The sequence below is a fragment of the Galeopterus variegatus genome, unplaced genomic scaffold (genome assembly GCF_000696425.1).
Source record: "Galeopterus variegatus unplaced genomic scaffold, G_variegatus-3.0.2 Scaffold3170, whole genome shotgun sequence".
In the NCBI taxonomy this organism is placed as follows: Eukaryota; Metazoa; Chordata; class Mammalia; order Dermoptera; family Cynocephalidae; genus Galeopterus; species Galeopterus variegatus.
The window spans coordinates 127776-151680 of NW_007729281.1; the positions used below are offsets into that span (position 1 = coordinate 127776).

Consider the following 23905-nt stretch of genomic DNA (forward strand, 5'->3'; position numbering starts at 1 on the left):
AACGTTTTAGAGATTGGTTAAATAGCTGTGACCAGAATGCTAATAGAAATATGGACTCTAAAGACCATTCTAAGGAGGTCTCAGATAGAAATATGAAGGAGTTTATTGGAAAATGGGGCAAAGATCACCCCTGTTGTGAACTGGCAAGGAATTTGGCTGCATTCAGTCCATGCCCTAGGATTCTGCGGAAGTTGGAAATTAGGAGTTGTGAACTAGAGTACTTGGCGGAAGAAATTTCTAAGCAGCAAAGCATTAAGGAAGCTGCATGGTTAATTGCAACAGCCCATGGAGAGTTATATACGCAAAGGCATGACATAAAGCCAGAACTTAAAAGGGAAGCAGAGTGTAAAGATTTAGAAAATTTGCAGCCTAGCCATGTGGTAGAGAAGCAGAGAGCAGGAGAAAAACGCAAGCATGAAGCAGATAAACTAGTCGCTAAAGACATTAGCTTGGCAAGTGAGGCAGCCCGATGCTAATAGCCCAGACAATGAGAAAAAAGCCCTGAAGGCATTTCAGAAGTCTGGAAGGGTGCCCCTCCCATCAGAGGCCCTGAGGCCTAGAAGGACGGAGTTGTCCCAGAGGACAGACCTGGGGCACAGCTGCCCTTGGGAACCAGCTCCCTGCATCCCAGCTGCTCTGGCTGGAGCAGCCCTGCCTCAAGCAGCCCCAAGTGTGTTTCATGCAGCAGCTCTGGAGAGTAGAAGCCTGAAACCTCAGTGGCATCCACATCATGTTAAGTCTGCAGGCCAATAGAACATGAGAGCAGTGGAGGTGTGGCAGCCTCCACCCAGATTTCAGAAGATGTATGGAAGAGCCTGGGGGCCCAGGCAGAGACCTACCTCAGAGGCGGAAACGCCACAGAAGCCATCTACTAGAGCAATGCCGAGCAGGAAAGTGGAGTCAGAGCCCCCCCCACTGAGAGCCCCCACCTGGGAAATGCCAAGTAGAGCCAAGGCAGTGGGGCTGCTGCCAGGTCCTCAGAACTGTAGGGCCACTGGCAATGTACAACACTGGCCTGGAAAAGCCACAGGCACCAGTGCTGCCCAGTGGGCTGCACCTGGAGAGCTGTGGGAGTGAGGTTGCCCAAGGCTTTGGGGGACCAGATGCCCCATTGTGCCCAGGATGCAGGACTTGGAGTCAAAGAAGATTATTTTGGACCTTTAATGGGCTGGCCCCGTGGCGCACTCGGGAGAGTGCGGAGCTGGGAGCGCAGTGACGCTCCCGCCGTGGGTTCGGATCCTATGTGGGAATGACCGGTGCGCTCACTGGCTGAGCGCGGTGTGGGCGACACCGCACCAAGGGTTGTGATCCCCTTACCGGTCACAAAAAAAAAAAGACATAATGTGTGGGGTACTGAATAGCAAGCTGACAAAGTCCTTGCTATTCTAGGGAAGCCAACAAGGCTGGCATCCATTTGGCCTACTTCCCCCTTCTCCCTTCCCTTGAGGTCTAACTTTTGATTGAACCCAGGACGCTGGAAGCTTTGTAAATGAGAAACTTATGTCCTTAATTTGTTGATAAGTAGTTAGCTATGAATCTTCAAGTGCAGTGGCAGCTAAAAATGTTCTATTAATAGCTTGTACCAGGCATAACTGATTTAATCAGTATGATTTGTTATTTTCACTGGCTTATAAAAAGAAACCTAAAATAAACTAAGATGGCTGACAGGTCAGCAGCCTGAAAGGTCCTCCTGATCCCATAAAGTGTGTCTTTTCATTTCCCACCATCTCCCCTTGGGGTATTGGTTGGCAACAATAATGTCTGCCCAGCTAGATTTCAGACTTGTTTGGGGCCTTTTTCTCCTTTCTTTTGGCCTATTTCTCCCTTTTGGAATGGGAATGTGTACCCAATGTCTGTTCCACCATTGTATCTTGGAAGTAGATAAATTTGTTTTAGATTTTTACAGGTTCACAGCTGGAAGGAGTTTTGCTTTTGTTCTCAGATGAGACTTTGGACTTTGGACTTTTAAGTTGGTGCTGGAACAAGCTAAGACTTTTGGGACTGTTGGGATGGAATGATTGTATTTTATATGTGACAGCAACATGAGTTTTGGGGGGCCAGGTGCGGAATGATAGAATGTGGATGTGTTGTCCCTACGAAAACTCATGTGGAAATCTGATCCCCAATGTGGCAGTGCTGGATGCTGTTTGAGTTATGGGGGCAGATCCCTCATGAATGGATTAATGCTCTCTCTGGGGGAAGAGGGATTAATGAGTGAGTTCTCACTCTATTAGTTCTTGCGAGAGCTGGCTTTTTAAAAGACCCTGGCACTACCCCTCTCTCTCTCTTTCTCTTGTTTCCTCTCACCATGTGATCTGCTTCTACCCGCCAGCTGCCTGCCATTTTCTGCCATGAGTAGAAGCAGCCTGAGGCCCCTGCTAGATGCAGCTATTGCAGAATAGTAAGCCAAATAAACCTCTGTTCTTTATAAATTATCCAGTTTGGGGTATTCTGTTATAGCAACACAAAAGGACTAATACAACATGGACAAAGAAGAAATCTCAAGGGAAATTTTAAAATATTTTGAATGAAATGGAAATGAAAATACAACTGATCAAAATTTGCAGGATGCAGTGAAAGCACTTCTTAGAGGGAAATTTATAGCATTGAATGCATGTATTGGAAAAGAAGAAAGATCTAACCTTCCATATTAGGAAACTAGAAAAAGAAAAGCAAATTGAATCCAAAGTAAGCAGAAGGAAAGGAGTAATAAAAATTAGAACAGAAATCAATGAAATTGAAGACAGGAAATTAACAGAGGAAATCAACAAACCAAAAGCTGGTTCTTTGGAAAATTCAATAAAATCAGTGAGTCTCTAGTGAGGCTAAGATAAGAAGAAAGAGGACACAAATTACTAATATCAGAAATGAGGGCTGGCTGGTTAACTCAGTTGGTTAGAGCATCGCCATGTAACACTGAGGTCACAGGTTCAGTACAGGGTCAGATCCCTGTACTGGCAAACCACCAAAAAAAATAAAGAAAGAAAAGAAATGAAAGAGGGGACATCATTACAGATCCTGAAGGCATTAAAATGATAATAAAGGAATACTATGGACAACTCTGACCCCAAATTTGATAACCTGGATGACAAGGACCAACTCCTTGAAAGACATAATCTGCCAAAACTCACACCAGAAGAAATAGACAATTTGAATAGGCACATACCTATTAAGAAAATTAAACAATAATTAATAGCCTTCTCAAACAGAAATCACCAGGCCAGATGTACTTGCTGGTGAAACCTGCCAAACATTTAAGGAAGACATCATACCAATTCTCTGAAATCTCTTTCAGAAGACAGAAGCAGAGGGAATACTTCCTAAACCATTCTGTGATTCACCCTAATATCAAAACCAGCCAAAGACATTACAAGAAAAGGAAACTACAGACCAATATCTCTCATAAACATACATGCAAAAACTCTCAACAAAATATTAGCAAATTGAATCCAGCAATGTATAAAAAGAATTATACACCACAGCCAAATGGGATTTATCCCAGCTATGCAAGGCAGGTTCCACATGTGAAAACCAATTAATGTGATGCATCATGTCAACAGGCTAAAGAAAAAAAAAATCATATGATCACATTAATAGATGTAGAAAAAGCATTGGACAAAATCCAATCTCCATTTGTGATAAAAACTCTCAGTAAACTAGGAATAGAGGGGAACTTCCTCAACTTTATAAAAAACATCTACAAAAAACCCTACAGCTAACATCACACTTAATGGTGAGAAACTAGAAGCTTTCTTGGTAAGATCAGGAAAAAGGCAAGGATGTCCCCTCTCATCACTCCTTTTCCATATTGTACTAGAAGTCCTAGCTAATGTGATAAGACAAGAAAAGCAAATACAAAGTTTACTCACTGGGAAGGAAGAAATAAAACTGTCTTTATTCACAGGTGATATGATTGTCTATGTAGAAAATCTGAAAGAATTGACAAAAAACAAAAACAAAAAACCCCTCCTGGAACTAATAAGCAATTACAGCAAGGTTGAAGGATACAAGGTTAACATACGAGTCAATCACCATACTATATGCCAGAAATGAACAAGTGGAATTTGAAATTAAGAACACAATACCATTTACATTAGCACAACCCAAAATACAATATGTAGGTATAAATCTAACAAAAATATGTACAAGATCTTTATGTGGGAATATCCCATGTTCATGGATAGGAAGACTCAATGTTTTTAAGATGTCAGTTCTTCCCAACTTGATCTATAGATTCAATGCAATCCCAATCAAAATCCCAGCAAGTTATTTTGTGGATATCGACAAACTGTTTCTAAAGTTTATATGGAGAGGCGAAAGACCCAGAATAGCCAACACAATATTGAAGGAGAAGAACAAAGTTGAAAGACTGACCCTACCCAACTACAAGACTTTCTATAAAGCTATGGAATCAAGACTGTGTGGTACTGGCAAAAGAAAAGACAAATAGATAAATGGAACAGAATCGAGAGCCCAGAAGTAGACCCACATAAATATAGCCAATTCATTCTTGACAAAGAATCAAGGGTAATCTAATGGGAAAGTTGCTTCAAAAAATGATGCTGGAACAACTGGACATCCATATGCAAAAAAATGAATTTAGATAGAGACCTTATACCTTCACAAACATGAGGTCGAAATAGGTCACAGACCTAAATGTAAAACATAAAATTTAAAACTCCTAGAAAATAACATAGGAGAAAATCTAGATGACCTTGGGTTTGGTAATGACTTTAGACACAACACCAAAGGCACAATCAATGAAAGAAAAAAATAATAAAGTTGACTTCAAAATTAAAAATTCTTCTCTGCAAAAGACAGTGTCAATAGAATAAAAAAACAAGCCATGGACTGAGATAAAATATTTGGAAAAGACTTCTGATAAAGGACTGCTATCCAAAAAATATAATGAACTCTTAGAATTTAACAATAAGAAAACTACCCAATTAAAAGACCTTAAACAGACAGCTCACCAAAGAAGATATACAGATGGCAAATGAGTATATGAAAAGATGCTCTACATTATATTTCATCAGGAAAATGAAAATTAAAAACAAGATACCACTACACACCTATCACAATGGCCAAAATCTGGATTACTGCCAGTACCATATGGTGGCAAGTGTGTAAAGCAACAAGAATTCTCATTCATTGCTCATGAGAATGCAAAATGGTACAGCCTTTTTGGAAAACAGTTTGGTGGTTTATTACGAAACTAAACATATTCTTACCATACAATCCAGCAATTGTGTTCTTTGGTATTTACCTAAAACAGCTGAAAACTTAAGTCCACACAAAAACCCGCATATGGATGTTGAAAGCAGCTTTATTCATAATTGCCAAAACTTGGAAGCAACCAAGATGTCCTTCAGTAGGTGAATGAATAAACTGTGTTAAATCCAGAAGAAGGAATACACAATATTATTCAGTGCTAAAAAGAAACGAGCTATTAAATCATGAAAAGACATGGAGGAAAATTAAGTGCATATTATCAAGTGAAAGAAGCTGTGATATTGTGAAATAATAATATATACATATTGGTCTCTGCTCCCAGTTCCTGACACAGATCTCCTAAGACATTTGCAATTTCCCAGGTGACAGGAGCATCTTTCGTTTTAATGAGGCAGCTCTTGGTGGGCTCCCACATAGCCTCAGGATGGGGGCTGGTTGCCAACAGAACCAACCATATGATTAGAGGGTTGGGACTTTCAACCCTAGACCCTGACCTCTGGGGAGGGAAGAGGCGCTCAAGGTTGAGTTGACCACCAAAGGCTAACGATTTAATCAATGATCCCTACATAATGAGATGCCTATGTAAGGAAGCCTCCACAGAAACCCAAAAGGACAAGGTTCTGAGAACTTCCAGATTGGTGAACACATGAAGGTGCCCACAGGGTGGCATGTCCAGATGGGGCATGGTCACTCCACACCCCACCCCACATACCTCTCCATCTGGTTGTTCATCTGTACCCTTTGTAATGCCCTTTATTAATAAACTGGAAAATGCGAGTAAAGTATTTCCCTGAGTCCTGTAAGCAGATTGAGCAAATTAAGTGAACGTGAGGAACAGGTCATGGGAACCTCCGGTATAACTGGTTGGTCAAGCATGGGTACACCTAATGGACATTTGTAGAATATTTCATCCAACAGCTGCAGTATACACATGCTTCTCAGCAGCACATGGAACTTTCTCTAGAACAGACCACACGTTAGGTCACAAAACAAGTCTCAACAAATTTAACAAAACTGAAATCATATCAACTATATTCTCTGACCACAACAGAATAAAACTAGAAATCAATAACCAAAGGAACACTGGAAACTGTACAAATATATGGAAATTAAACAACATGCTCCTAAACAATGAATGATCAAAGAAGAAATTAAAAAGAAAACTTTTAAAATTCCTAAAGACAAATGAAAATGAAAACAAAACATATCAGAATCTATTGGATAAGAAAAAGCAGTTCTAAGAGGGAAGTTGATAGCAATAAATGCTTACATAAAAAAACCCAGAAAGACAGCCAGCTGCCAAAAAAAAAGCAAAAAGACTTCAAATAACCAAACGTTACACCTCAAGGAACTAGAAAAACAAGAACAACCCAAATCCAAAATTAGTAGAAGGAGAGAAATAACAAAGATCAGAGCAGAAATAAATGAATTAGAGATTAAAAAACAATGCAAAAGATCAATGAAACAAATAGTTGGGTTTTGAAAAGATAAACAAAATCGATACACCTTTAGCTAGACTAAGAAAAAAAAAAGATAACATCAGAAATGAAAAGGGAGACATTACAACTGATACTACAGAAGTACAAATAATTGTAAGAGACTATTATGAACAACTATATGCTAACATATTGGAAAATCTAGAAGAAATGGATAAATTCCCGGACACATAGAACTCACCAAGGTTGAATCATGAATTAGAAAACCAGGCTGGCTGGTTAGCTCAGTTGGTTAGAGCGTGGTGCTGATAACACCAAGGTCCAGGGTTCCATCCCTGTACCGACCAGCTGCCAAAGAACAAACAAAAAAAGAATTAGAAAACCTAAACAGACCAATAACGAGTAATGAGATTGAAACAGTAATAAAATGTCTCCCAACAAAGAAAATCCCAAGACGAGATGGCTTCACTGCTGAATTCTACCAAACATTTCAAGAAGAACTAATACCAATTCTTCCCAAACTCTTCCAAAAAACCAAAGAGTAGGGAATACTTCCAAACTCATTCTACAGGGCCAACATTACCCTATACCAAAACAGGAAAAAGATACAACAAAAAAGAAAACTACAGACCAATATCCCTAATGAATATAGATGTGAAAAACCTAAACAAAATACTAGTAAACCAAATCTAACAACACATTAAAAGGATCATTCGCCATAATCAAGTGGGATTCATCCCAGGGATGCGAGGATGGTTCAATATGCAAATCAATAAATGTGGTATACCACATCAACAAAATGAAGGATAAAAAGCATATGATCATTTCAGGATGAAAAAAAGCACTTGATAAAATTTAACATCCTTTTATGATAAAAACACTCAACAAATTAGGTATAGGAGGAGCATACCTCAACAAAAGAAAGATTGTATATGACAAACTCACAGCTAATATCATACTGAATGGAAAAAAGCTGAAGACTTTTCCTCTAGTATCTGGAACAAGACAAGGATGCCCATTTTCCCCACTTTTATTCAACATAGTACTGGAAATTCTAGCCAGAGCAATAAGGCAAAAGAAAGCAATAAAGGGCATCCAAATCAGAAAGGAGGAAGTCGAACTATCCCTATTTGCAGATGACATGATCACATATATGTACAGAAAATGCTACAGACTCCATCACAAAAAGTTGATAGAACTAACAAATGAATTAAGTTGTAGGACACAAAATCAACATGCAAAAATCAAGTGTTTCTATAAACCAATAACAAAATACCTGAAAAAGAAATCAAGAAAGTAATCCCATTTATAATAGCTGCCAAAAAAGTGAAATACTTAGGAATAAATTTAACCAAGGAAGTGAAAGATCTCCACGACGAAAGCTAGAAAACACTGATGAAAGAAACTGAAGACACAAATAAATGGGATTCATGGGTTCGTAGGTTGGAAGAATTAATGTCATCAAAATGTTCTTATTACCTAAAGCAATCTACAAATTCAATGCAATCCCTATCAAAATACCAGTGACATTTGTATTTGTCCGTTTCTGTTGCTTGTAACAAAATACTCAAAACTGGCTGATTTATAAGTAAACAAAATTTATTGCTTACAGTTTCAGAGGCTAGGAACTCCAGGGAACACAACTGGTGAGGGTCTTGGTGGTGGCAACAGTGACGGCTGAGTATCGCATTGCAAAAATGGTGAAGCATAGAAATAGACAGACTCTCCTCTGTCCTCTTTTAAAGCCCTCAGAACCATGCCCCTGACCACCATTTTTAATGCATTCTCTATGGCATGTCCTACAATCTAATCACCTCTTCAAGGCTCCACCTTTTCAGTTACCATAACAGGATTTCCCACCCTCTTAATAGTCACAGTGCAGGCCAAGTTTCTAATACATAGAACTTGGGGGACACAATTCAAGCTTCAGTAAGTTTTGTGGGGAATGTAATTCAATCCACTACAATATTCTTCACAGAAACAGAAGAAACAATCTTAAAATTTGTATGCAACCACAAAAGACCCCTATAGCCAAAGCAATCTTGAACAAAAAGAACAAAGCTAGAGGCATCACTCTTCCTGACTTCAAAATATGAGAAAGCTTTAGTAACCCAAACAGCATGGTACTGGCATGAAAACAGACAAATAGACTAATGGAAGAAAATAGAGAGCCCAGAAATAAATCCATGCCATTTATAGCCAATGATTTTCAACAAAAGTGCCAAGAATATACCATGGGGAAAAAACAGCCTCTTCAACAAATGGTGCTGGGAAAACTGGATATCCACATGTGGAAGATTGAAACTAGGCCCCTATCTCTCACCATACACAAAAATCCACTCAAAATGGATTAAAGACTTCAATTTAAGACCTGAAACTGTGAAACCACTAGAAGAGAACATGGGGAAATGCTACATGAAATTGGACTGGGCCATGCTGTTTTGAACAAGACTTCAAAGGCACAGGCAACAAAAGCAAAAATAGATAAGTGGGACCACATCAGACTAAAGAGCTTCTGCACAGCAAAGAGGACAGTCAACAGAGTGAAGAGATGACCTATGGCATAGCAGAAAGTATCTGTGAACTATGCACCTACGAGGGGCTAATAATATCCAGAATATATAAGGGACTCAAACAACTCACCAGCAAAAACACCAAATAATCTGATTAAAAAATGGGCAAAGGATCTGAACAGACATTTCTAAAAAAGAAAACATACAAATGGCCAACAAGCACATGAAAAATGCTCAACATCACTAATCATCAGGGAAATGCAAAATAAAACCACAATGAGATGTCACCACTCCAGTTAGAATGGTTATTATCAATAAGACAAAAAATAACAAAAGCTGGCAAGGATGCAGAGAAAGAGAACTCTCATATGTTGTTGGTGGTAATGTAAATTAAAATATCTATCATGGAAAACAGTATGGAGGTTCCACCAAAAGTAAAAATAGAACTACCTCATGACTCAGCAATCCCACTACTAGGTACATATCCAAAGGAAATGAAATCAGTATATCGAGGAGACACCTGCACTCCCATGCTCATTGCAGCACTATTCAGAATAGCCAAGAGATGGAATCAACCTACTTGTCCATCAGTGGAGAGTGGATAAAACAAATGTGGTGTATACACACACACACACACACACACAATGGAATACTATTCAGCTATAACAAAGAAGAAATCCTGTCATTTGCAGCAACATGGATGGAACTGGAGATCATTGTGTTAAGCGAAGTGAGCCAAGCACAGAAAGACAAATACTACATGAACTCAGTCATATGTGAATGTAAAAACAGAAATAGTGGTTCTCATAGAAGCAGAATAGAATAATGGTTACCAGAGGCCGGGAAGGGAAGGCAGGGGTGGGAGGGAGGGGAAGAGGTGGATTAATGGGTACAAAATGGCAGGTAGACAGGAAGAATAAATTCTGGTGTACGAGGCTGACTGTAGCTAATAATGTTATATTTTATATTTCTAAATAGCTAGAAAAGAGGATCTTCAACGTAATCACCACAAAGAATAGATAAATGTTTAGGTGACAAATATGCTATTTACCCTAAGTGAATCATTGTACAATATATGCATGTATTAAAACAACACACTGTACCCCACAAATATGTACAATTCAAAGTAAATTAAAAAAAAAATAAATCAAGGTCAAGGGTTCAGATCTCTATACTGGCCAGCTGCCAAAAAATAATAAATAAATAAAACAAAACAAGAACATAAACTCTTAAAAAGAAAAAAGAGTCTAGGTGACAACCTACTACTTGTGACTGGGATCTGAAGCGAGGGCAGTCTTGTGGGACGGAGCTCTCATGCCGTGGCATCTGAATTATAAGATACCAAACTGGCGTTGACTGGAGAACTGATTGATTGCTGGGGTGGGGTGAGGTATTGAGGGGTAGAAATCCCCACACATCTTGGTGACCAGAGGTGGAGTATTTTGGTTGGCAGTGAGAGTAAGACACTTTATTTTCTTCCTATCTCAAACAGAAGCCAATCTGAAAAGGCTACATCCTGCATGATTCCAACTCTATGACATTCTGGAAAAGGCAAAACTATGGACACAGTAAAAAGATCAGCGGTTGCCAGGAGTTCAGGGGTAGGGGAGGCGTGTGAATAGGCAGAGCACAGAGACTTTTCAGGGCAGTGAAACTACTCTGTATGATACCATGATTGCTGACACATGGCATCACATATTCACACAAACCACAGGAGGCACAACGACAAGAGTGAGCCCTAATGTAAATCGGGGGCTTGGGATGATGGCGACGTGCCAGTGCAGGGCCATCAGGTGTAACGAATGCACTGCTCTGGTGGGGGTGTTAGTAATGGGGAAGGCTGTGAGTGTCTGGGGACAGTTATATGAAGTCTCTCAGTTTTAATGTGAACCGGAATCTGCTAAAATAAATAAATAAATAAGGACTTTAAAAAAAAGGTGATAGAAAGGGAGAAATGGACAAATTCACAAGCAGAGGAGGAGGGGTTTGCTTGTTTTTAAACAAACTATATGAAAAAGCTAAGCTAGCAAAATGAATTAGCAAAAATATGCAAAATATTAAAAGCATGGTTAACAAGAATAACTAACTGGATAGCATGTAGAATTTTGTACTAAATGATTAGCAAATACCAAATCTTTTCAAGCACGAGAGAACATTCTGAAACCTGAGCACACAGTGGGCCACAACACAAGTCTCCTGCTTGTGGGTCCAGCATGGGACATCCCATACACTCCCCCCACTGGGCAATCAGGCTGTCAGTGACTAACAGTAAGTTAATCTGAAAAACATCATCTACTTGAAAACTGGAAACATACTTCTGGATAATTCCTGGGCTAAAAAAAGCAAAACGGAAATTAAAAGTTTTTCAGAAGTGAATAATGTCAAAATTTGTGGAAGTAACAAAAATGACACTTGGAGGAAAATATATAGTCTTAAATTCTTGAGCCAAAAAATGAACTAAATTACTAAGAAGTGAGACAAAAAAGAGCACAAAAAACCCAAAGAATAAAGAAGAATAAAGCACGGGGAGAAAAGGGGGCAAGTCTGTGATGACAATTTGGGGAAAGGCATATTCAATCCACGGCAATGACCATGGCACGCTAGTCTGGCTGACAGAAAGAAGAGAACGTGACAACACACGTGCGGGCGTGTGTGCCAGTGTGTGCGCACATAGAAGCGCAGCAGCGTGGCAGTGGAGGGAGAGACTTGCAGAGACATTTCGGAACCGGTCACCAAGCAGAGAAGAGTGAGCACCACAGGCCTCAGGCTGCCACCCGAGGAAGGCCTGCCTGCAGGAGCTCAATCGTGCATGTGTGCTGATGCGCAAACATCGTGCTTCATGGAGACAGAACCCAGATTTGCTTCTGGGAATTAGGAAGTGTGGAGTGTGCCAGGGAGAGGGTGCCCACGTGATAGCACCCAATACAACCCCTGGGTGCCAAGTGTGAGCATCCCTGGGGAGAAACATTTCCCCGTGCGGCTGCGTTTTTCCTGGTGGGGGGAGAACATAATCTGTGTCATCTACACGGGGAGCTTCGGCAGCCTGCACACGGGTTCCTACAGACTCTGCCTGTGCCTCTGTCCCATGCTATGTCTCCGTGATAAACTTCAAATGAGAGGACAACTCTATGTTGAGTTCCCTGGGTCCTTGTAGAGAATCCCAGAACATGTGGGTGGTGTCGGGGACCCTGACACAGTCCCCTATATATATATCCTTTACAATCCAGCAACGCCACTCCCAGGTATACGGCTTAAAGAAATTCTAGCAAATGGGCACACAGAGGCAACGCAAAACAACTCCTGGCTCATGAAAAGATGGTCACATGCTAGTCATTGGGGAAGGAGACACCACCACACACCTGCCAGGACGCTACTATCAAAAAGGAGAGCAGAAAGTGCAGGCAAGGACGTGAAGAACACAAGGGGCTCCTGCACTGCTGGCGAGAAAGACAAGCGCACGGCCCCTGTGGAAATGGTGTGGTGGATCCTCAGAACAGTAAAAATAAAATTATCACACGACTCGCAATTCCACTTCTGGGAATGTCCCTGAAAGAACTGAAAGCAGGGGCTCAACAGATATTTGCACACCCTTGATCACAGCAGCACTATTCACAGTAGCCAAAGGAGGACACCACCCAAGTGTCCACAAACAGATGAGTGGGTGAACAAAATGTGGTCCATCCACACAACGGAATGTCACTCAGTCTTCAAAAGGAAGAAACTTCTGACACACGCTACAACATGGATGAACCTTGAAGACGTTATGCAAAGTGACATAAGCTAGACTAAAAGAGAAATACTGTACAGTTCCACTCATGAGGTCAAAGTGCTGTCAAATACATAGAGACAGGAAATAGGATAGTGGGTGCCAGGTGCTGGGGGGGGGGAGCGGGGAGAATGGGAAGTTACGGTTTATGGGGGACAGAGTTTCAGCTTGGGAAGATGAAAATGTTCGGGAGCTGGAAGGTGGTGATGGATTCATAACAGTGCAAATGTATTTAATGCTACTGAACTGTGCACTTACAAATGGTTAAGATGGTAAATTTTACGTTATGTGCATTTTACCACAATTTTTAACAAAAGGTATTAGTGGAACAATGGAGAAAAACTGTTAAGGCAGCATCGATCATCACAAGGAAACCTAACTGCAGGTCCCAGAAGAAGAGACAAACAGCTTGGTCCCAAGGCATGCACCGAAGGAACGAGTGACAGCTACGCGTGTGGGTCCACCCCAGAAACGCAACCCAGAGTGCAAGCACATGTCCCTGAAGACTATTAACACATGACTCACTTTATAAAGCTCAGGAACAAGCACAATCAAGCAATCTGCTGTGTGGGGACATACACAGACAAATCCAAAGAGAAAAACGCAAGCGAAGGGCACACGTGGAATTCAGGCCACTGGTCACTGAGGTGGGGGTCAGGGCAGCTGTGAGGGTTGACAGTGCTCCCGTCTTTGCCTGAGGGGTACCTTGTGGGCGCACTTCCCTGTGCTGCCTCCTGACTCCCAGCTCCCCTCCATCTTTCGCTTCTTGTTTCCACTGGGTTTTTAAAAGGATGACCAGCAGGGGGCGCTGGTACAAAGGAGAAGGGCCATCTTGACTGTGTACAGGGTGACGGCCAAGGGGAAGGCCCAGGAGAGGGCAGGATACCCAGGGCCCTCACTGTTATCTGAAGCAGGTTTTTTCAGAGGCGGAAGAGCTGGCCAACGCATAGGCCCCAATCCAGCAGGTACCCAGCCTTTGGTGTTATTCCCTGGCTCCTCTTTCTACAGTTGCTGCCATTAAGAGATGCTGGGGAGAGTCCACTCTAATTTTGGAACAATTCTGATAGCAGGGTGATCCCCCTGCATTTCAAGAGCACCTCTTGCTTGTCTGATGGAAGTGGTGGGAAGGGACATTGGGGGAGGGGCAGAACATGGAGTTAGGAGGAGGATTTGAGTAGGACCCAAGTTCATTCCAATGGCACCAAGCTCTGCACCCAGGAAATGGAGCAGGGGGGAGTGGGATGGGAGGGGGCACTGACTCAGCCACCACAGAAAGGGGCCACCAGTCACAGCAGGGCCACTGGAGGCACAGGCCCAGGGCGTTTACACTAAGATGCAGGTTGACCTGTGCACAAGGTGTTATTTTATGCAACAGAGCTAGCTGGATGCAGTCCAAATCTCACCTCCACACAGCTGTTGATTTCCTCTGCAGCGAGTCTGGACTGCACGGCTTTCTCCAGCGGCTCTGCAGCAAGCTTCACTGCATGCTGAATCCGTTCAAGCATCTGCTTCTTATAAGGATCCATGGTCTCACCTAACTTTGCTGAAAATGGCTACAACCATAAGGAAACGTCAAACCTACTAGCCACTGCTCAGCAAACCCCCGAGTTCACAAAAGTGATGCCAGGCAGAAAAAAGACCAGTTTCTCCTACTGCCCCGTGTCGCCCTAGCTTTTCCCTAAGCAGCGGGGCGACAGCTAAGAGGCTCTGAAGCCCCCACAGCCCATGCAGTCCTGGCGCTGTTCTCTCCTCACGTATGACGGGGCAGAGCACTTAACCTCACTGTGCCTCAGTTTCTCCAACGCAAAATGGATGTAAGAATACTTCTAGGCTGGGGATTAAACAAGGTGGTTCATCCAGAGAGCTCTGAGATGTGCCAGCAGCCGCCTCCACCACAAGGGCGCCACAGCCCGGCAAGCCCAGGCTTGTCGGCCGAAAACATTACTAGGCTCTAATTTTATCCCTATTTTTCTCCCAGAGATACAATGCTATAAAACATACCAGTATTATTACTATAACTACAAAGGATAATTAGTCATTATTAAAGAGAATAAAACAACTTATGCTAGTCATACCACGTAATACTCATAACTATACATTTATAATAATGCTTATTTAGTATTAAAATAATAAATTAGAGAAAACAAATTTCTTCAAATAATTTGGAAATTTTAACAGTACAGTCGGCCCTCTGTATCTGTGGATTCCACATCTCAGATTTGATTCAACCAACTGTGGACTGCAAGTGTAGTGAGGCCTACAGTGGTTGTGTCTTACTGAACACACAGATTTGTTTTTCTTGTCATTATTTCCTAAACAATATCCTGTAACTGTGCACACAGCATTTATATTGTATTAGGTATTATAAGTAATCTAGAGATAATTTAAAGTGTATGGGAGGACGGACATAGGTTCTATGCAAATACACCATGTTATATCAGGGACTTGAGAATCTGTGGATTTTGATATTCAAGGGCAGGGTCCTGGAACCAATCCCCCACAGATACAGAGGGACAACTGTATTATGACTTTAATAGAGAATTAAAGAAGCCTAGCATAGCTTCTTCACTTCAGTCAGAAGTGAGTATAAGTATTTGATTTGGTTGTGGCCTCAACGTTAAAGATAAGAAACAAATATTAGTAGGCATTTTTACAAGTAAGTGTAGAGTATGGCATTGTGATGAAAATGTGTTTTCCCATAAGTGATGGGAGCATCATCTACTCTACACCCCGTCCCTGTGTCTTCCATGGTGACTTTCTCACAGTCCAGGGCACCACACCCACTAAGACTTTGGTGCTCTGATAAAACTGGCTTGAGTACTGCAGGCTTTGTGAAAGAGTGCCGAGACAGACACTACCCTAAGGCCAGTAACCTACACAGGGCCTGAGAGCTGCAAGCAGGAAGCACAGGGCGTGCACAGCATCCAGAGCAGACAGGAGCCCACCTTCAGGGCAGCGTGCACATCCTCCAGGAGCTGTGCAGCCTGGGGCTTCCCCTCCAGATACTGCTCAAACAAGTAGTTCTGCCGGGCCCTCTTGATGATCTGGAAAAGGAAAAGGGATGGGGGGTTATGATCAGAGCCCACTTCCGTCATGTGCAGCAGGCTGGCTCTCATGCTTGGCAAACTCCAACTGAACAGCAAGGGTGGCACAGGACATCCACAGGTCCCAGACGTGTGCACGTTGTGGAATGAACACCAGCTTCCATCTCCCACCTGTCGAGCAGTACCTAAGGTCTAACGTGCTCTTTCTGATGCCTAAGGAAACAAGCCCCACTGCTCCAGCTTCCCCTGCAAAGCTATACAGAACCATGTGCTCCAGCAGGTCTTCCTTCTGTAAAGCTCCAGGGGCTGTGGATACTTAATCAACCTGGTTCCAAAACATGCAGGTTTCTAACAGCATCTAAACATTTGTACAAATGATCACATCATTTGCATAAATTGTAAAATTAATTCATTGAGGGGATTTAAAAAATGTTTATTAGGTTAAGACCTGAGCCAGCTGAAGCCTACATTAATTTACTTATTTTTCTGAAAGTCCTACGGTCTTTCATTTCAATTGTATTTAAAATTTAATTTTGAAAACTCCCTTTACCTTATCATCAATATCTGTAATGTTCATGCAATAAAAGACGTCAAATTTGAAGTAATCCTTCAATACTCTTCTCAAGATATCAAAAGAGATGTAGGACCTAAAGCAATGAAAAAACAAACATTTCCAATCTACACTATGTACAAAATCTTGCCATTGTAATTAAAATACAAGTAAAAGGATTCTGTGGCATCTATCCCAGCAGCCAGCTATTCTCCACAAGCTACACCCGTGGCCATGCAGCTAGTGGGGGGTCACAGCCGATGGGGCCTCAGGTCTGAGTGTCCCAGAAACTCAACACCTGGGGACCCCTACCAGAGCTTGAGGAACGAGAAAAAACTTCAAGGTATGGGAGGAAAAGTGTCCAGGTGGAGTCCAGGAATATTTACAACAGGGCTATGTGGCACTTTCCTTTTCATTTGTTTTTAACCTTTCTGCAGTGAATATGGACAACTTATTAAATTAAAATTTTTCGTCTTAAAAACAAGAGAAGAAAAGTTCAGTGTTAATTTTCCTTTCAAATCTCAGGTCCATGCAGCAGATCAAAGAGCTCTTTATGGAGCTAAGATCCTCTGCAGGGGCCCCAGTGCCCAGGCCCCCATATGCTCGCCTGCAGAAGCCATGCAGACATGGCAGGGGACCCTACCTGGCATGTCCCATGTGGGAGGCATCATAGACGGTTGGCCCACAGCAGTACCACGTCACCTTTTTCCCATCACCTGCAGAAGCCATGCAGACATGGCAGGGGACCCTACCTGGCATGCCCCATGTGGGAGGCATCATAGACGGTTGGCCCACAGCAGTACCACGTCACCTTTTTCCCATCTTGAGGTATAAACACGTCCTGTTAGAAAAGACAATCACAAAAAATGCACAGGATCACAAAAAGTAACAACAAGTGTCACACTGTGGTTTGTTTTGTATAAACAAATTCAAGAAGGACCATTTTGTGTTATTGGAAGAAAGCCACAAAGGTCTTGGTGGGAGGCCAGCAAGACAGAGAGAGCCTCTTCCTCCCTAAGATTCTACTCCTCTGCAGGGGTGGTGGTGAAGGAAATAAATGCTGTTATTTTTTGTTGAAATGTTGCTTATTTAACAATAATCACAGTGAAGTTTTATTGAGCACCTATTATGTGCCAGGCCCTGAGCTAAGCACCCAAACTGAATCATGTCTGTTCCACACAACAACTTCCAGAGGTGGGTATTGTTATTTTCTTTTCACAGAAAAAGACACCGAGGCTGAGAGCAGTTGGCCAGAGTCTGTCCCTCCTGGAGGACCCTGGCTTAGAAGCCAACACCCTTGAATCGAAGCCTTGCTCACAGCTGCTCCGGCACACCACTCCCCCATGTCCCACCACTCTCAGACTCTTCAAGGCATCATCAATCTCCATCAGTTTCATGAGGGAGACGTGAGCTGCCCAACACCTGTCCCCCATCTGCCAAGTGAGCTTGTGGATAAAAAATCCATCAGGCTCATGGCTGGAGACCTTTCTGAAATCTCTGGTGCCACTTGCCGTGCCCTCAGCAGAACAAACCAAGCAAGTGCCATTCAGTTAGGAACCAACCCTGTCTTCTTCTGGAAGCCTGCACAGAGCTGCTCGCTGCAACCATGAGTCCTCTTGCAAGTGGCAGCACTTGGCTTGGCTTGGAATGACCCTGGGCTTTTACACTTGGGTGAGCCCGAGACTACTCAGGGCAGTCCCTGCCCAGGGGCCACTGGGCAGGCTTTCATCCAGGAGTGACACTCCATGTGTCTGAGGTTTAGAGGATGGCTCTGCCCCCAGGCTAGAGATTATAACATGGTAAGTAACTGAAGGATCTTAAACCTGGATTTCCGGAACTCCAGAGCCCAACACAATGAACAGACGACTGTCTGTTTTGTGAAAGTGCCTCTGCACACACACAGGCGTCTGTTTAGTTCCTCCTTACCTTGTTCCGCGTGAGGCTGTTGTAAAGGCGGAGCTTACACGGCTTTGTCCCAGAGGGAGGGGACCACTGAGGCTGCACTCGCCGGCCTTTACCTGGGAGGGTGGAAAGAGCAGCTTGGTCACGCGGGCAGCGTGGAAGTGCACATCGCCAGACACATCGAGGCGTTGTTACAACAATGCAACTCTTATTTTCAATCATGTGAAACAGTGCAAAACGGTGAGTGTCTCTGCCAAGCACAGCTGCTTCTCTCTCCAGCTCTGCCAGGGTTCTGTGTGGCGGGTGCCGTAGTGACAACCCAAACACTCAAGCATGACTGAGGAATGCCTACATGATGTGCCAGGGGACATCATACTCTGCAAATACTTGCCTCCTGCTTGCTGTGTGCACAGAATGGTCCACAGCTGTGGGTCAGAGGGGGGCATGGTGCTATCTGACCCGCACACAGCCTGTGCTGTGGTAACCCTGGGGTGCCCTTCCCTCTCAGGATCCTGGCCCAGGTGAGGGTTTTGAGGACTCTGCATGGGATACAGGCCACCTCCACACCTCCAGGTGCAAGAGGCCAGGGGTCAGGCCAGGAACAGCTGCTCCTTATGGCTATGGTGAGGCAGGGTAAGAATGGCCTCTAGCCCAGCCCTCCTCATCCCCATCAGACACTGGGGAGCAGGGGCTGGCTCTTGTTCTGGTCCCTGTAGCCTGTAGATTCTGACCTGGACACTACCAGCTTTGAGCTCCACATCGGTTCTGTACCACCTGCAGAAGCAAACCTGAGGGTCCTCCCAGCCCTTGAGCAGTTCCTCACTGGCTTATGCAGGAACCTCAATCTGGACACTTTCTCCTGGGCAGTCCCCTGCTCTCTTCCCTGCTCCTGCCACCACCTATGTGCACTCCTTAGTATGAGTCCTGGGCCAGGCTTCCTGGCCGTTCCCCTTCCACAAGCCTTTGCGGCTGCCCCTGCTACTCTGACCACATCCATCTGAGGCTGTGGGTCCTTCCCACTAAGATAGACCCAATTCCAGACTCAGCTTCCGGCTTGGCAAAAGGCTGTCCTTAGACAATCTGCATTTCTGAGAACCCTGAGGGGTGCAACTCTGTCCCTGGCGTCAGGAGAAGCCACAAGGAGATCACTCACGTTCCATGACCTCAGTCCTGCAAAGCCAAGCGCCATGGAGGGCACCTGGCAACTTTCTAATCCCCGAGGCTCCTCAGCCCACTCGCCTCCTGGGAGGAATCCAGCTTCCCCCTCAGGCCTTGCCCCCAAAGCACGCTCTGCTGCGCCCACCCGTGTGTCCCCCATGCCACAGTGCCTGGCCCCAGGAAGGGCTTTGCAGGCCTCTGGGGAGCAGCTCGCACCTGCCTTCCCTAGCAGGCCACCTGGCAGCTCACGTGGTGCCCACTCCCTGCCATCTCCCTGCCTCTGCCTTCTGTGCCAAGGGTCTGCCAACAGGAGAGACCTCCACAGGCCCCACTTGAATGTGGCCAGCAGGTCGCTCCACGCTGATTCCCACTGCAAGAGTCTTGCTGGGCACCAGCCATTTCCCAGTTTCCCCACCCTTGCCCAGGCCATATGACACTGGTGACTAACAGGCTGAGGGAAAGAAGGAAGGCAGCTGTGCCTGAGTGTGTGGGGTAGGTGGGGAGGGGGGCGTGGGTGGACAGGGAGGGAGGCAGACACACAGACGGTGCTAAGCAGGAGCTCTTCACTCTGTGTGAGTTCCAGAACAGTCACAGGTGGTCACAGATTCTAATGCATGGAAAACCCCATAATAAACTATCAAGTTCTTACTAAAGTCAAGTACAGTTGCACAGGTTTACTTTGAGTGCATCAAATGCCCTTGAAGGAAAATCTCATTCAGGTGAGGCATTCATGATGGCATTCAACCTGACATTTTATGATTCCATTACTCTCCTTCCTCATTAAGATCTCATAACTCTTGAAACAAAGACAGTGCTGCCATCTCAGACAGGGCGACGTGAATGTCATGCTCACCCTGCCATGCAGGAAGGGCCCAAGCTCCCAGAGCTAAAGACCCACAGAGAAGACTCGTCATGGGGGTGGGAGGGCGGGGGGGTGCAGTGTCCCAGCGTGACCCTGCCCAGGCATGTCATCCCAGTCCCCCTGGGATGGGAGCTCACGTGAGACACAGAGGGGACCCAGGCAAGGAGCTCACAAAGAGATAAACTTCATAAGGAAGCTAAGGACTGTCTGCCCGAGAGGAGAGAGCAAAGTTGAACTCATCCCCAGCAACACGGCCCCAGCCCCAACAGACCCACACCTTCCCCAGTGAAGAGTATGCCTGAAGCTCCTTCCTGGGGAACCAGGAGAGGCAGGTGGGCAGAAGGGGCTGAGCCCAGGTCTGGTGAGGGGCACCCAGCAAGTTCCAGGCCCTGAGACCAGGTGAACCTCTGTGCTGGAGCCACAGAGAGAAGGCTGATGGCGGGGCGGGAGGTGGAAGAAGAAACAGAGAGGCAGGGCTGAGCCCAAGCCCCAGGAAGGGGTCTCACTGTACAGGAATGGGACAGAGTCATGTCCGACTTCCTGTGTCTGAGAGTATCCCTGGGGCTGCTGAGGTCCACAGCCTGGGGAGAGGACATGGAGGACACATGGGATGGGCTGGTGATAAGTGGGTGCACTGAGGGTCCCATGTGGGCACATCTGATGCTGATGGGAGGGCCAACCGGCGAGGATGAGGAGAAGCAGGAGTATGTTTCCCGTTGTTCCAAGAGGGAAGGTGGGCATGTGCGGAGGAGTGGGGGTGGGAGTGTGGGGGAGGGCATTCCCAGCTGGGGACAGGACTTCAGAGACACCTGAGACAGGCTGCTCTGATTCTCACAGCCACGTGGAGGCAAATATAAGGCTGTCATCACAGAGATGTCAGCAAGGACAATGACCCTGAGGGGTCTGGGACCCACCCAAGGCCACCAGATGATGAGGGGCAGTCCTGGGCTCTAGCCCCCACCTTGGCCTTCAGCCCCAGCTCACACAGTGCCCACTCGAGGGCCATCTGACTTAACACACATCATTCCTGGGCACACACGGTCCCTGCCAGCTTCTCAGGCAGCCTCAGAGATAGAGGACTTGGAAACTGGAGGAGGCAGGACAATCCTACAGGAGTCCATCCCTCCAATCTCCTGAGCCCACCTCAGAGTTGCCTTGTTATGCAGCAGCGAGACTGCACCTTGAGTGGCCTTCCTTTCTGCAGGTTAAAAGGTGTTTCCTGGTACAAATGCTCTCCTGCATCTCGTGTTATGCATGGTGGCATGTGTCTGCATTGCTTTTCAACAAGTCCCCATGATGGAGGACCAGACAGGCCAATGAAGAGGCAGGGCCCAGGCCACTCTTCTCAATGGTGCCCAGATTCTCCCTGAGCTTGGCCTGCACTGGCCGAGGCTCAGAGCTGGGACATGGCAGGGGGGACGACCTGACACCACCCAAGCCATTTGGAGAGAAGGCACCTCACACCTCAGATGTCACCTGGGCCACTGCACCAGAAACACAGGCAGGAAAGGCTGTACAGAGGAGGAGAAGGCCTACCTAGCAACAGCTTCCCTTGCTGCAGGGTTATCCAGAAAATCAGAACACACTCTCTGCCCCAGGAGATTCAACACCCTTACCTCCACCCTGGTTGGAATGGTGGACCAGAGAGAAGACTGACCAGCAGTGAAAGCGTGGTGGTATGTCCAAACCTCCTCCCCGAAGGAGTCTGGAAAAGCCCCCAGGAGGCCACCAGCCCAGTAGGGACCTCCACAAGACATCACACAGCCATCCCACGTAGAGGTGGGTGAGTCCATGGCCACAGGAGGAGCCAAGCTGCTCATAGGCATCAGGACAGCTATGAAATGGAGTGGCCTTGGATCTGCCAGAGGAGAGTAGTCAGTCACATGGGACCTGAGCCCCAGAGACTCTTCAGAAGCAACTCCCCTAAAATAACTGCAGCCATGCTCCATAGACACAACTAGCACAAACAGACTCATTTCATCTCAAAGCAGAAAAATAACTTATTCTGATTTTCAAAGAGTTCAATGTCAATATCACTTTAAGATTTAACAATTCTAAATCTTGATGACAAACACACTGCAATCTTATGGAAAGAATAAAAAAAACCAAGTTAAATCAGAGCCAGGAAAGGCATTAGCTGAAAACCACAGGGCTGGAGCCTCTGGCCTGGGCACACTGCAAGGTGTCCCCAGGTGGCCCTCAGTCATGGCGGCTCTGTACCCCGCCACCCCAGCAACTTGGCTATACCAACAGGAAGCTCCTGAAAAAGCAACTCCATGGGGTGTCATTTTATCCTAACCTCCACCCAGTGGGCACTGGATCTGCCCACCAGGCCACTTGCTGGAGACACACTGGGATGAGGCTCCCTCTGGGTTCCCAGGGCCAAGAAGCACCATGTACCCATAAGGGTGATGGAGAAAGCCCCTGACCTTGGACGAACTGCTCTGTTACTCACTTGCTTGGAGCCTGCAGGGCTCATCTTTGTCACAGGGGCTGCCCAGGATCGCTTCTATGTGCCTGAACCACCGAGTCACGTGGAAGAGCCGCAAATCAGCGGGCGGGGCCGAGAGCTGCCTGAACGCATCCACATCCGCCTGGGACAGTGAGTACCCCTGGACATAGCTACGCGTGCTGAGGTGCTCGTTCAGGGCTCGCACCCTGGTGGCCTCGTCACTAATGCTCAGAATGGACCTGTAGTCAGGAGCTGCAACGACAGAGGGCACACGACGTCAGTCCAGCACACAGGGCAGCCTGAGGGTGCTGGGCAGAATTCAGAGACTTGGGAATGCTGGGGGATGGCATGGGACAAAAAGTAAAGGGCGGTTGCCAGCAGGCATGGGGAATGATTGCTAACGGGTATGGGTTTCCTTTTGGGGTGATGAAAAAGTTTTAGAACTAGATAGAGATGGTGGTTGCAAAACACTGAGAATGCACTAAATGCCACCAAATTGTACATTTTACAATGCTTAATTTTGTTACATGAATTTCACCTCAATTTTTAAAAACTTACAACAGTAACAACAAAAAAGAAACATCAAACCAACCGCAAACCCCTTTTCCGCAGCGGTACTCTCTCCCTCCAGGTGCTGGGGAATGGGAGAGAGAACCACAGAACTCTTGCACATGAAGACACCATCCACACCCCTGCACTGAGAGGCACCCAGACCAGAGTATGGCTTCCAGCAGACCAAGGCCACATGCTGAGGATGACCCCAGCCCCCCTAAAGTACCCGCCTGCTAGGAGAAATGCCTGTTCCAGCCCATACCTGACCAGACAACACGCCTAACCCCTTTCCTTACAGCGTTTGCTAGAAAGGGCCCAGTTACAAATGTGTACCTCCTACAACCCAGGGCGTCTCTCTCAGGCTCACTGCCTTGCAAAGTAATTGCCAGGAGAATGGGGCCTCACTGCCCACCAACAGCACAGCTGCCTCCCTGCATT

General features: G+C 45.4%; 1 protein-coding gene across 1 annotated transcript in view; it reads right to left on the minus strand.

The window, feature by feature from the left end:
• Nucleotides 1-23905, minus strand: part of CARS (cysteinyl-tRNA synthetase) — a 60163-nt gene that overhangs the window by 28061 nt on the left and 8197 nt on the right. The window contains exons 2-7 of the mRNA XM_008584187.1: nucleotides 22919-23167; nucleotides 18468-18559; nucleotides 17294-17382; nucleotides 16542-16638; nucleotides 15893-15991; nucleotides 14351-14500 (exon numbers count right to left, since the gene is read on the minus strand). Coding sequence (XP_008582409.1) covers nucleotides 14351-14500; nucleotides 15893-15991; nucleotides 16542-16638; nucleotides 17294-17382; nucleotides 18468-18559; nucleotides 22919-23167 — 776 coding nt within the window. The remainder of the gene's footprint in view (nucleotides 1-14350; nucleotides 14501-15892; nucleotides 15992-16541; nucleotides 16639-17293; nucleotides 17383-18467; nucleotides 18560-22918; nucleotides 23168-23905) is intronic.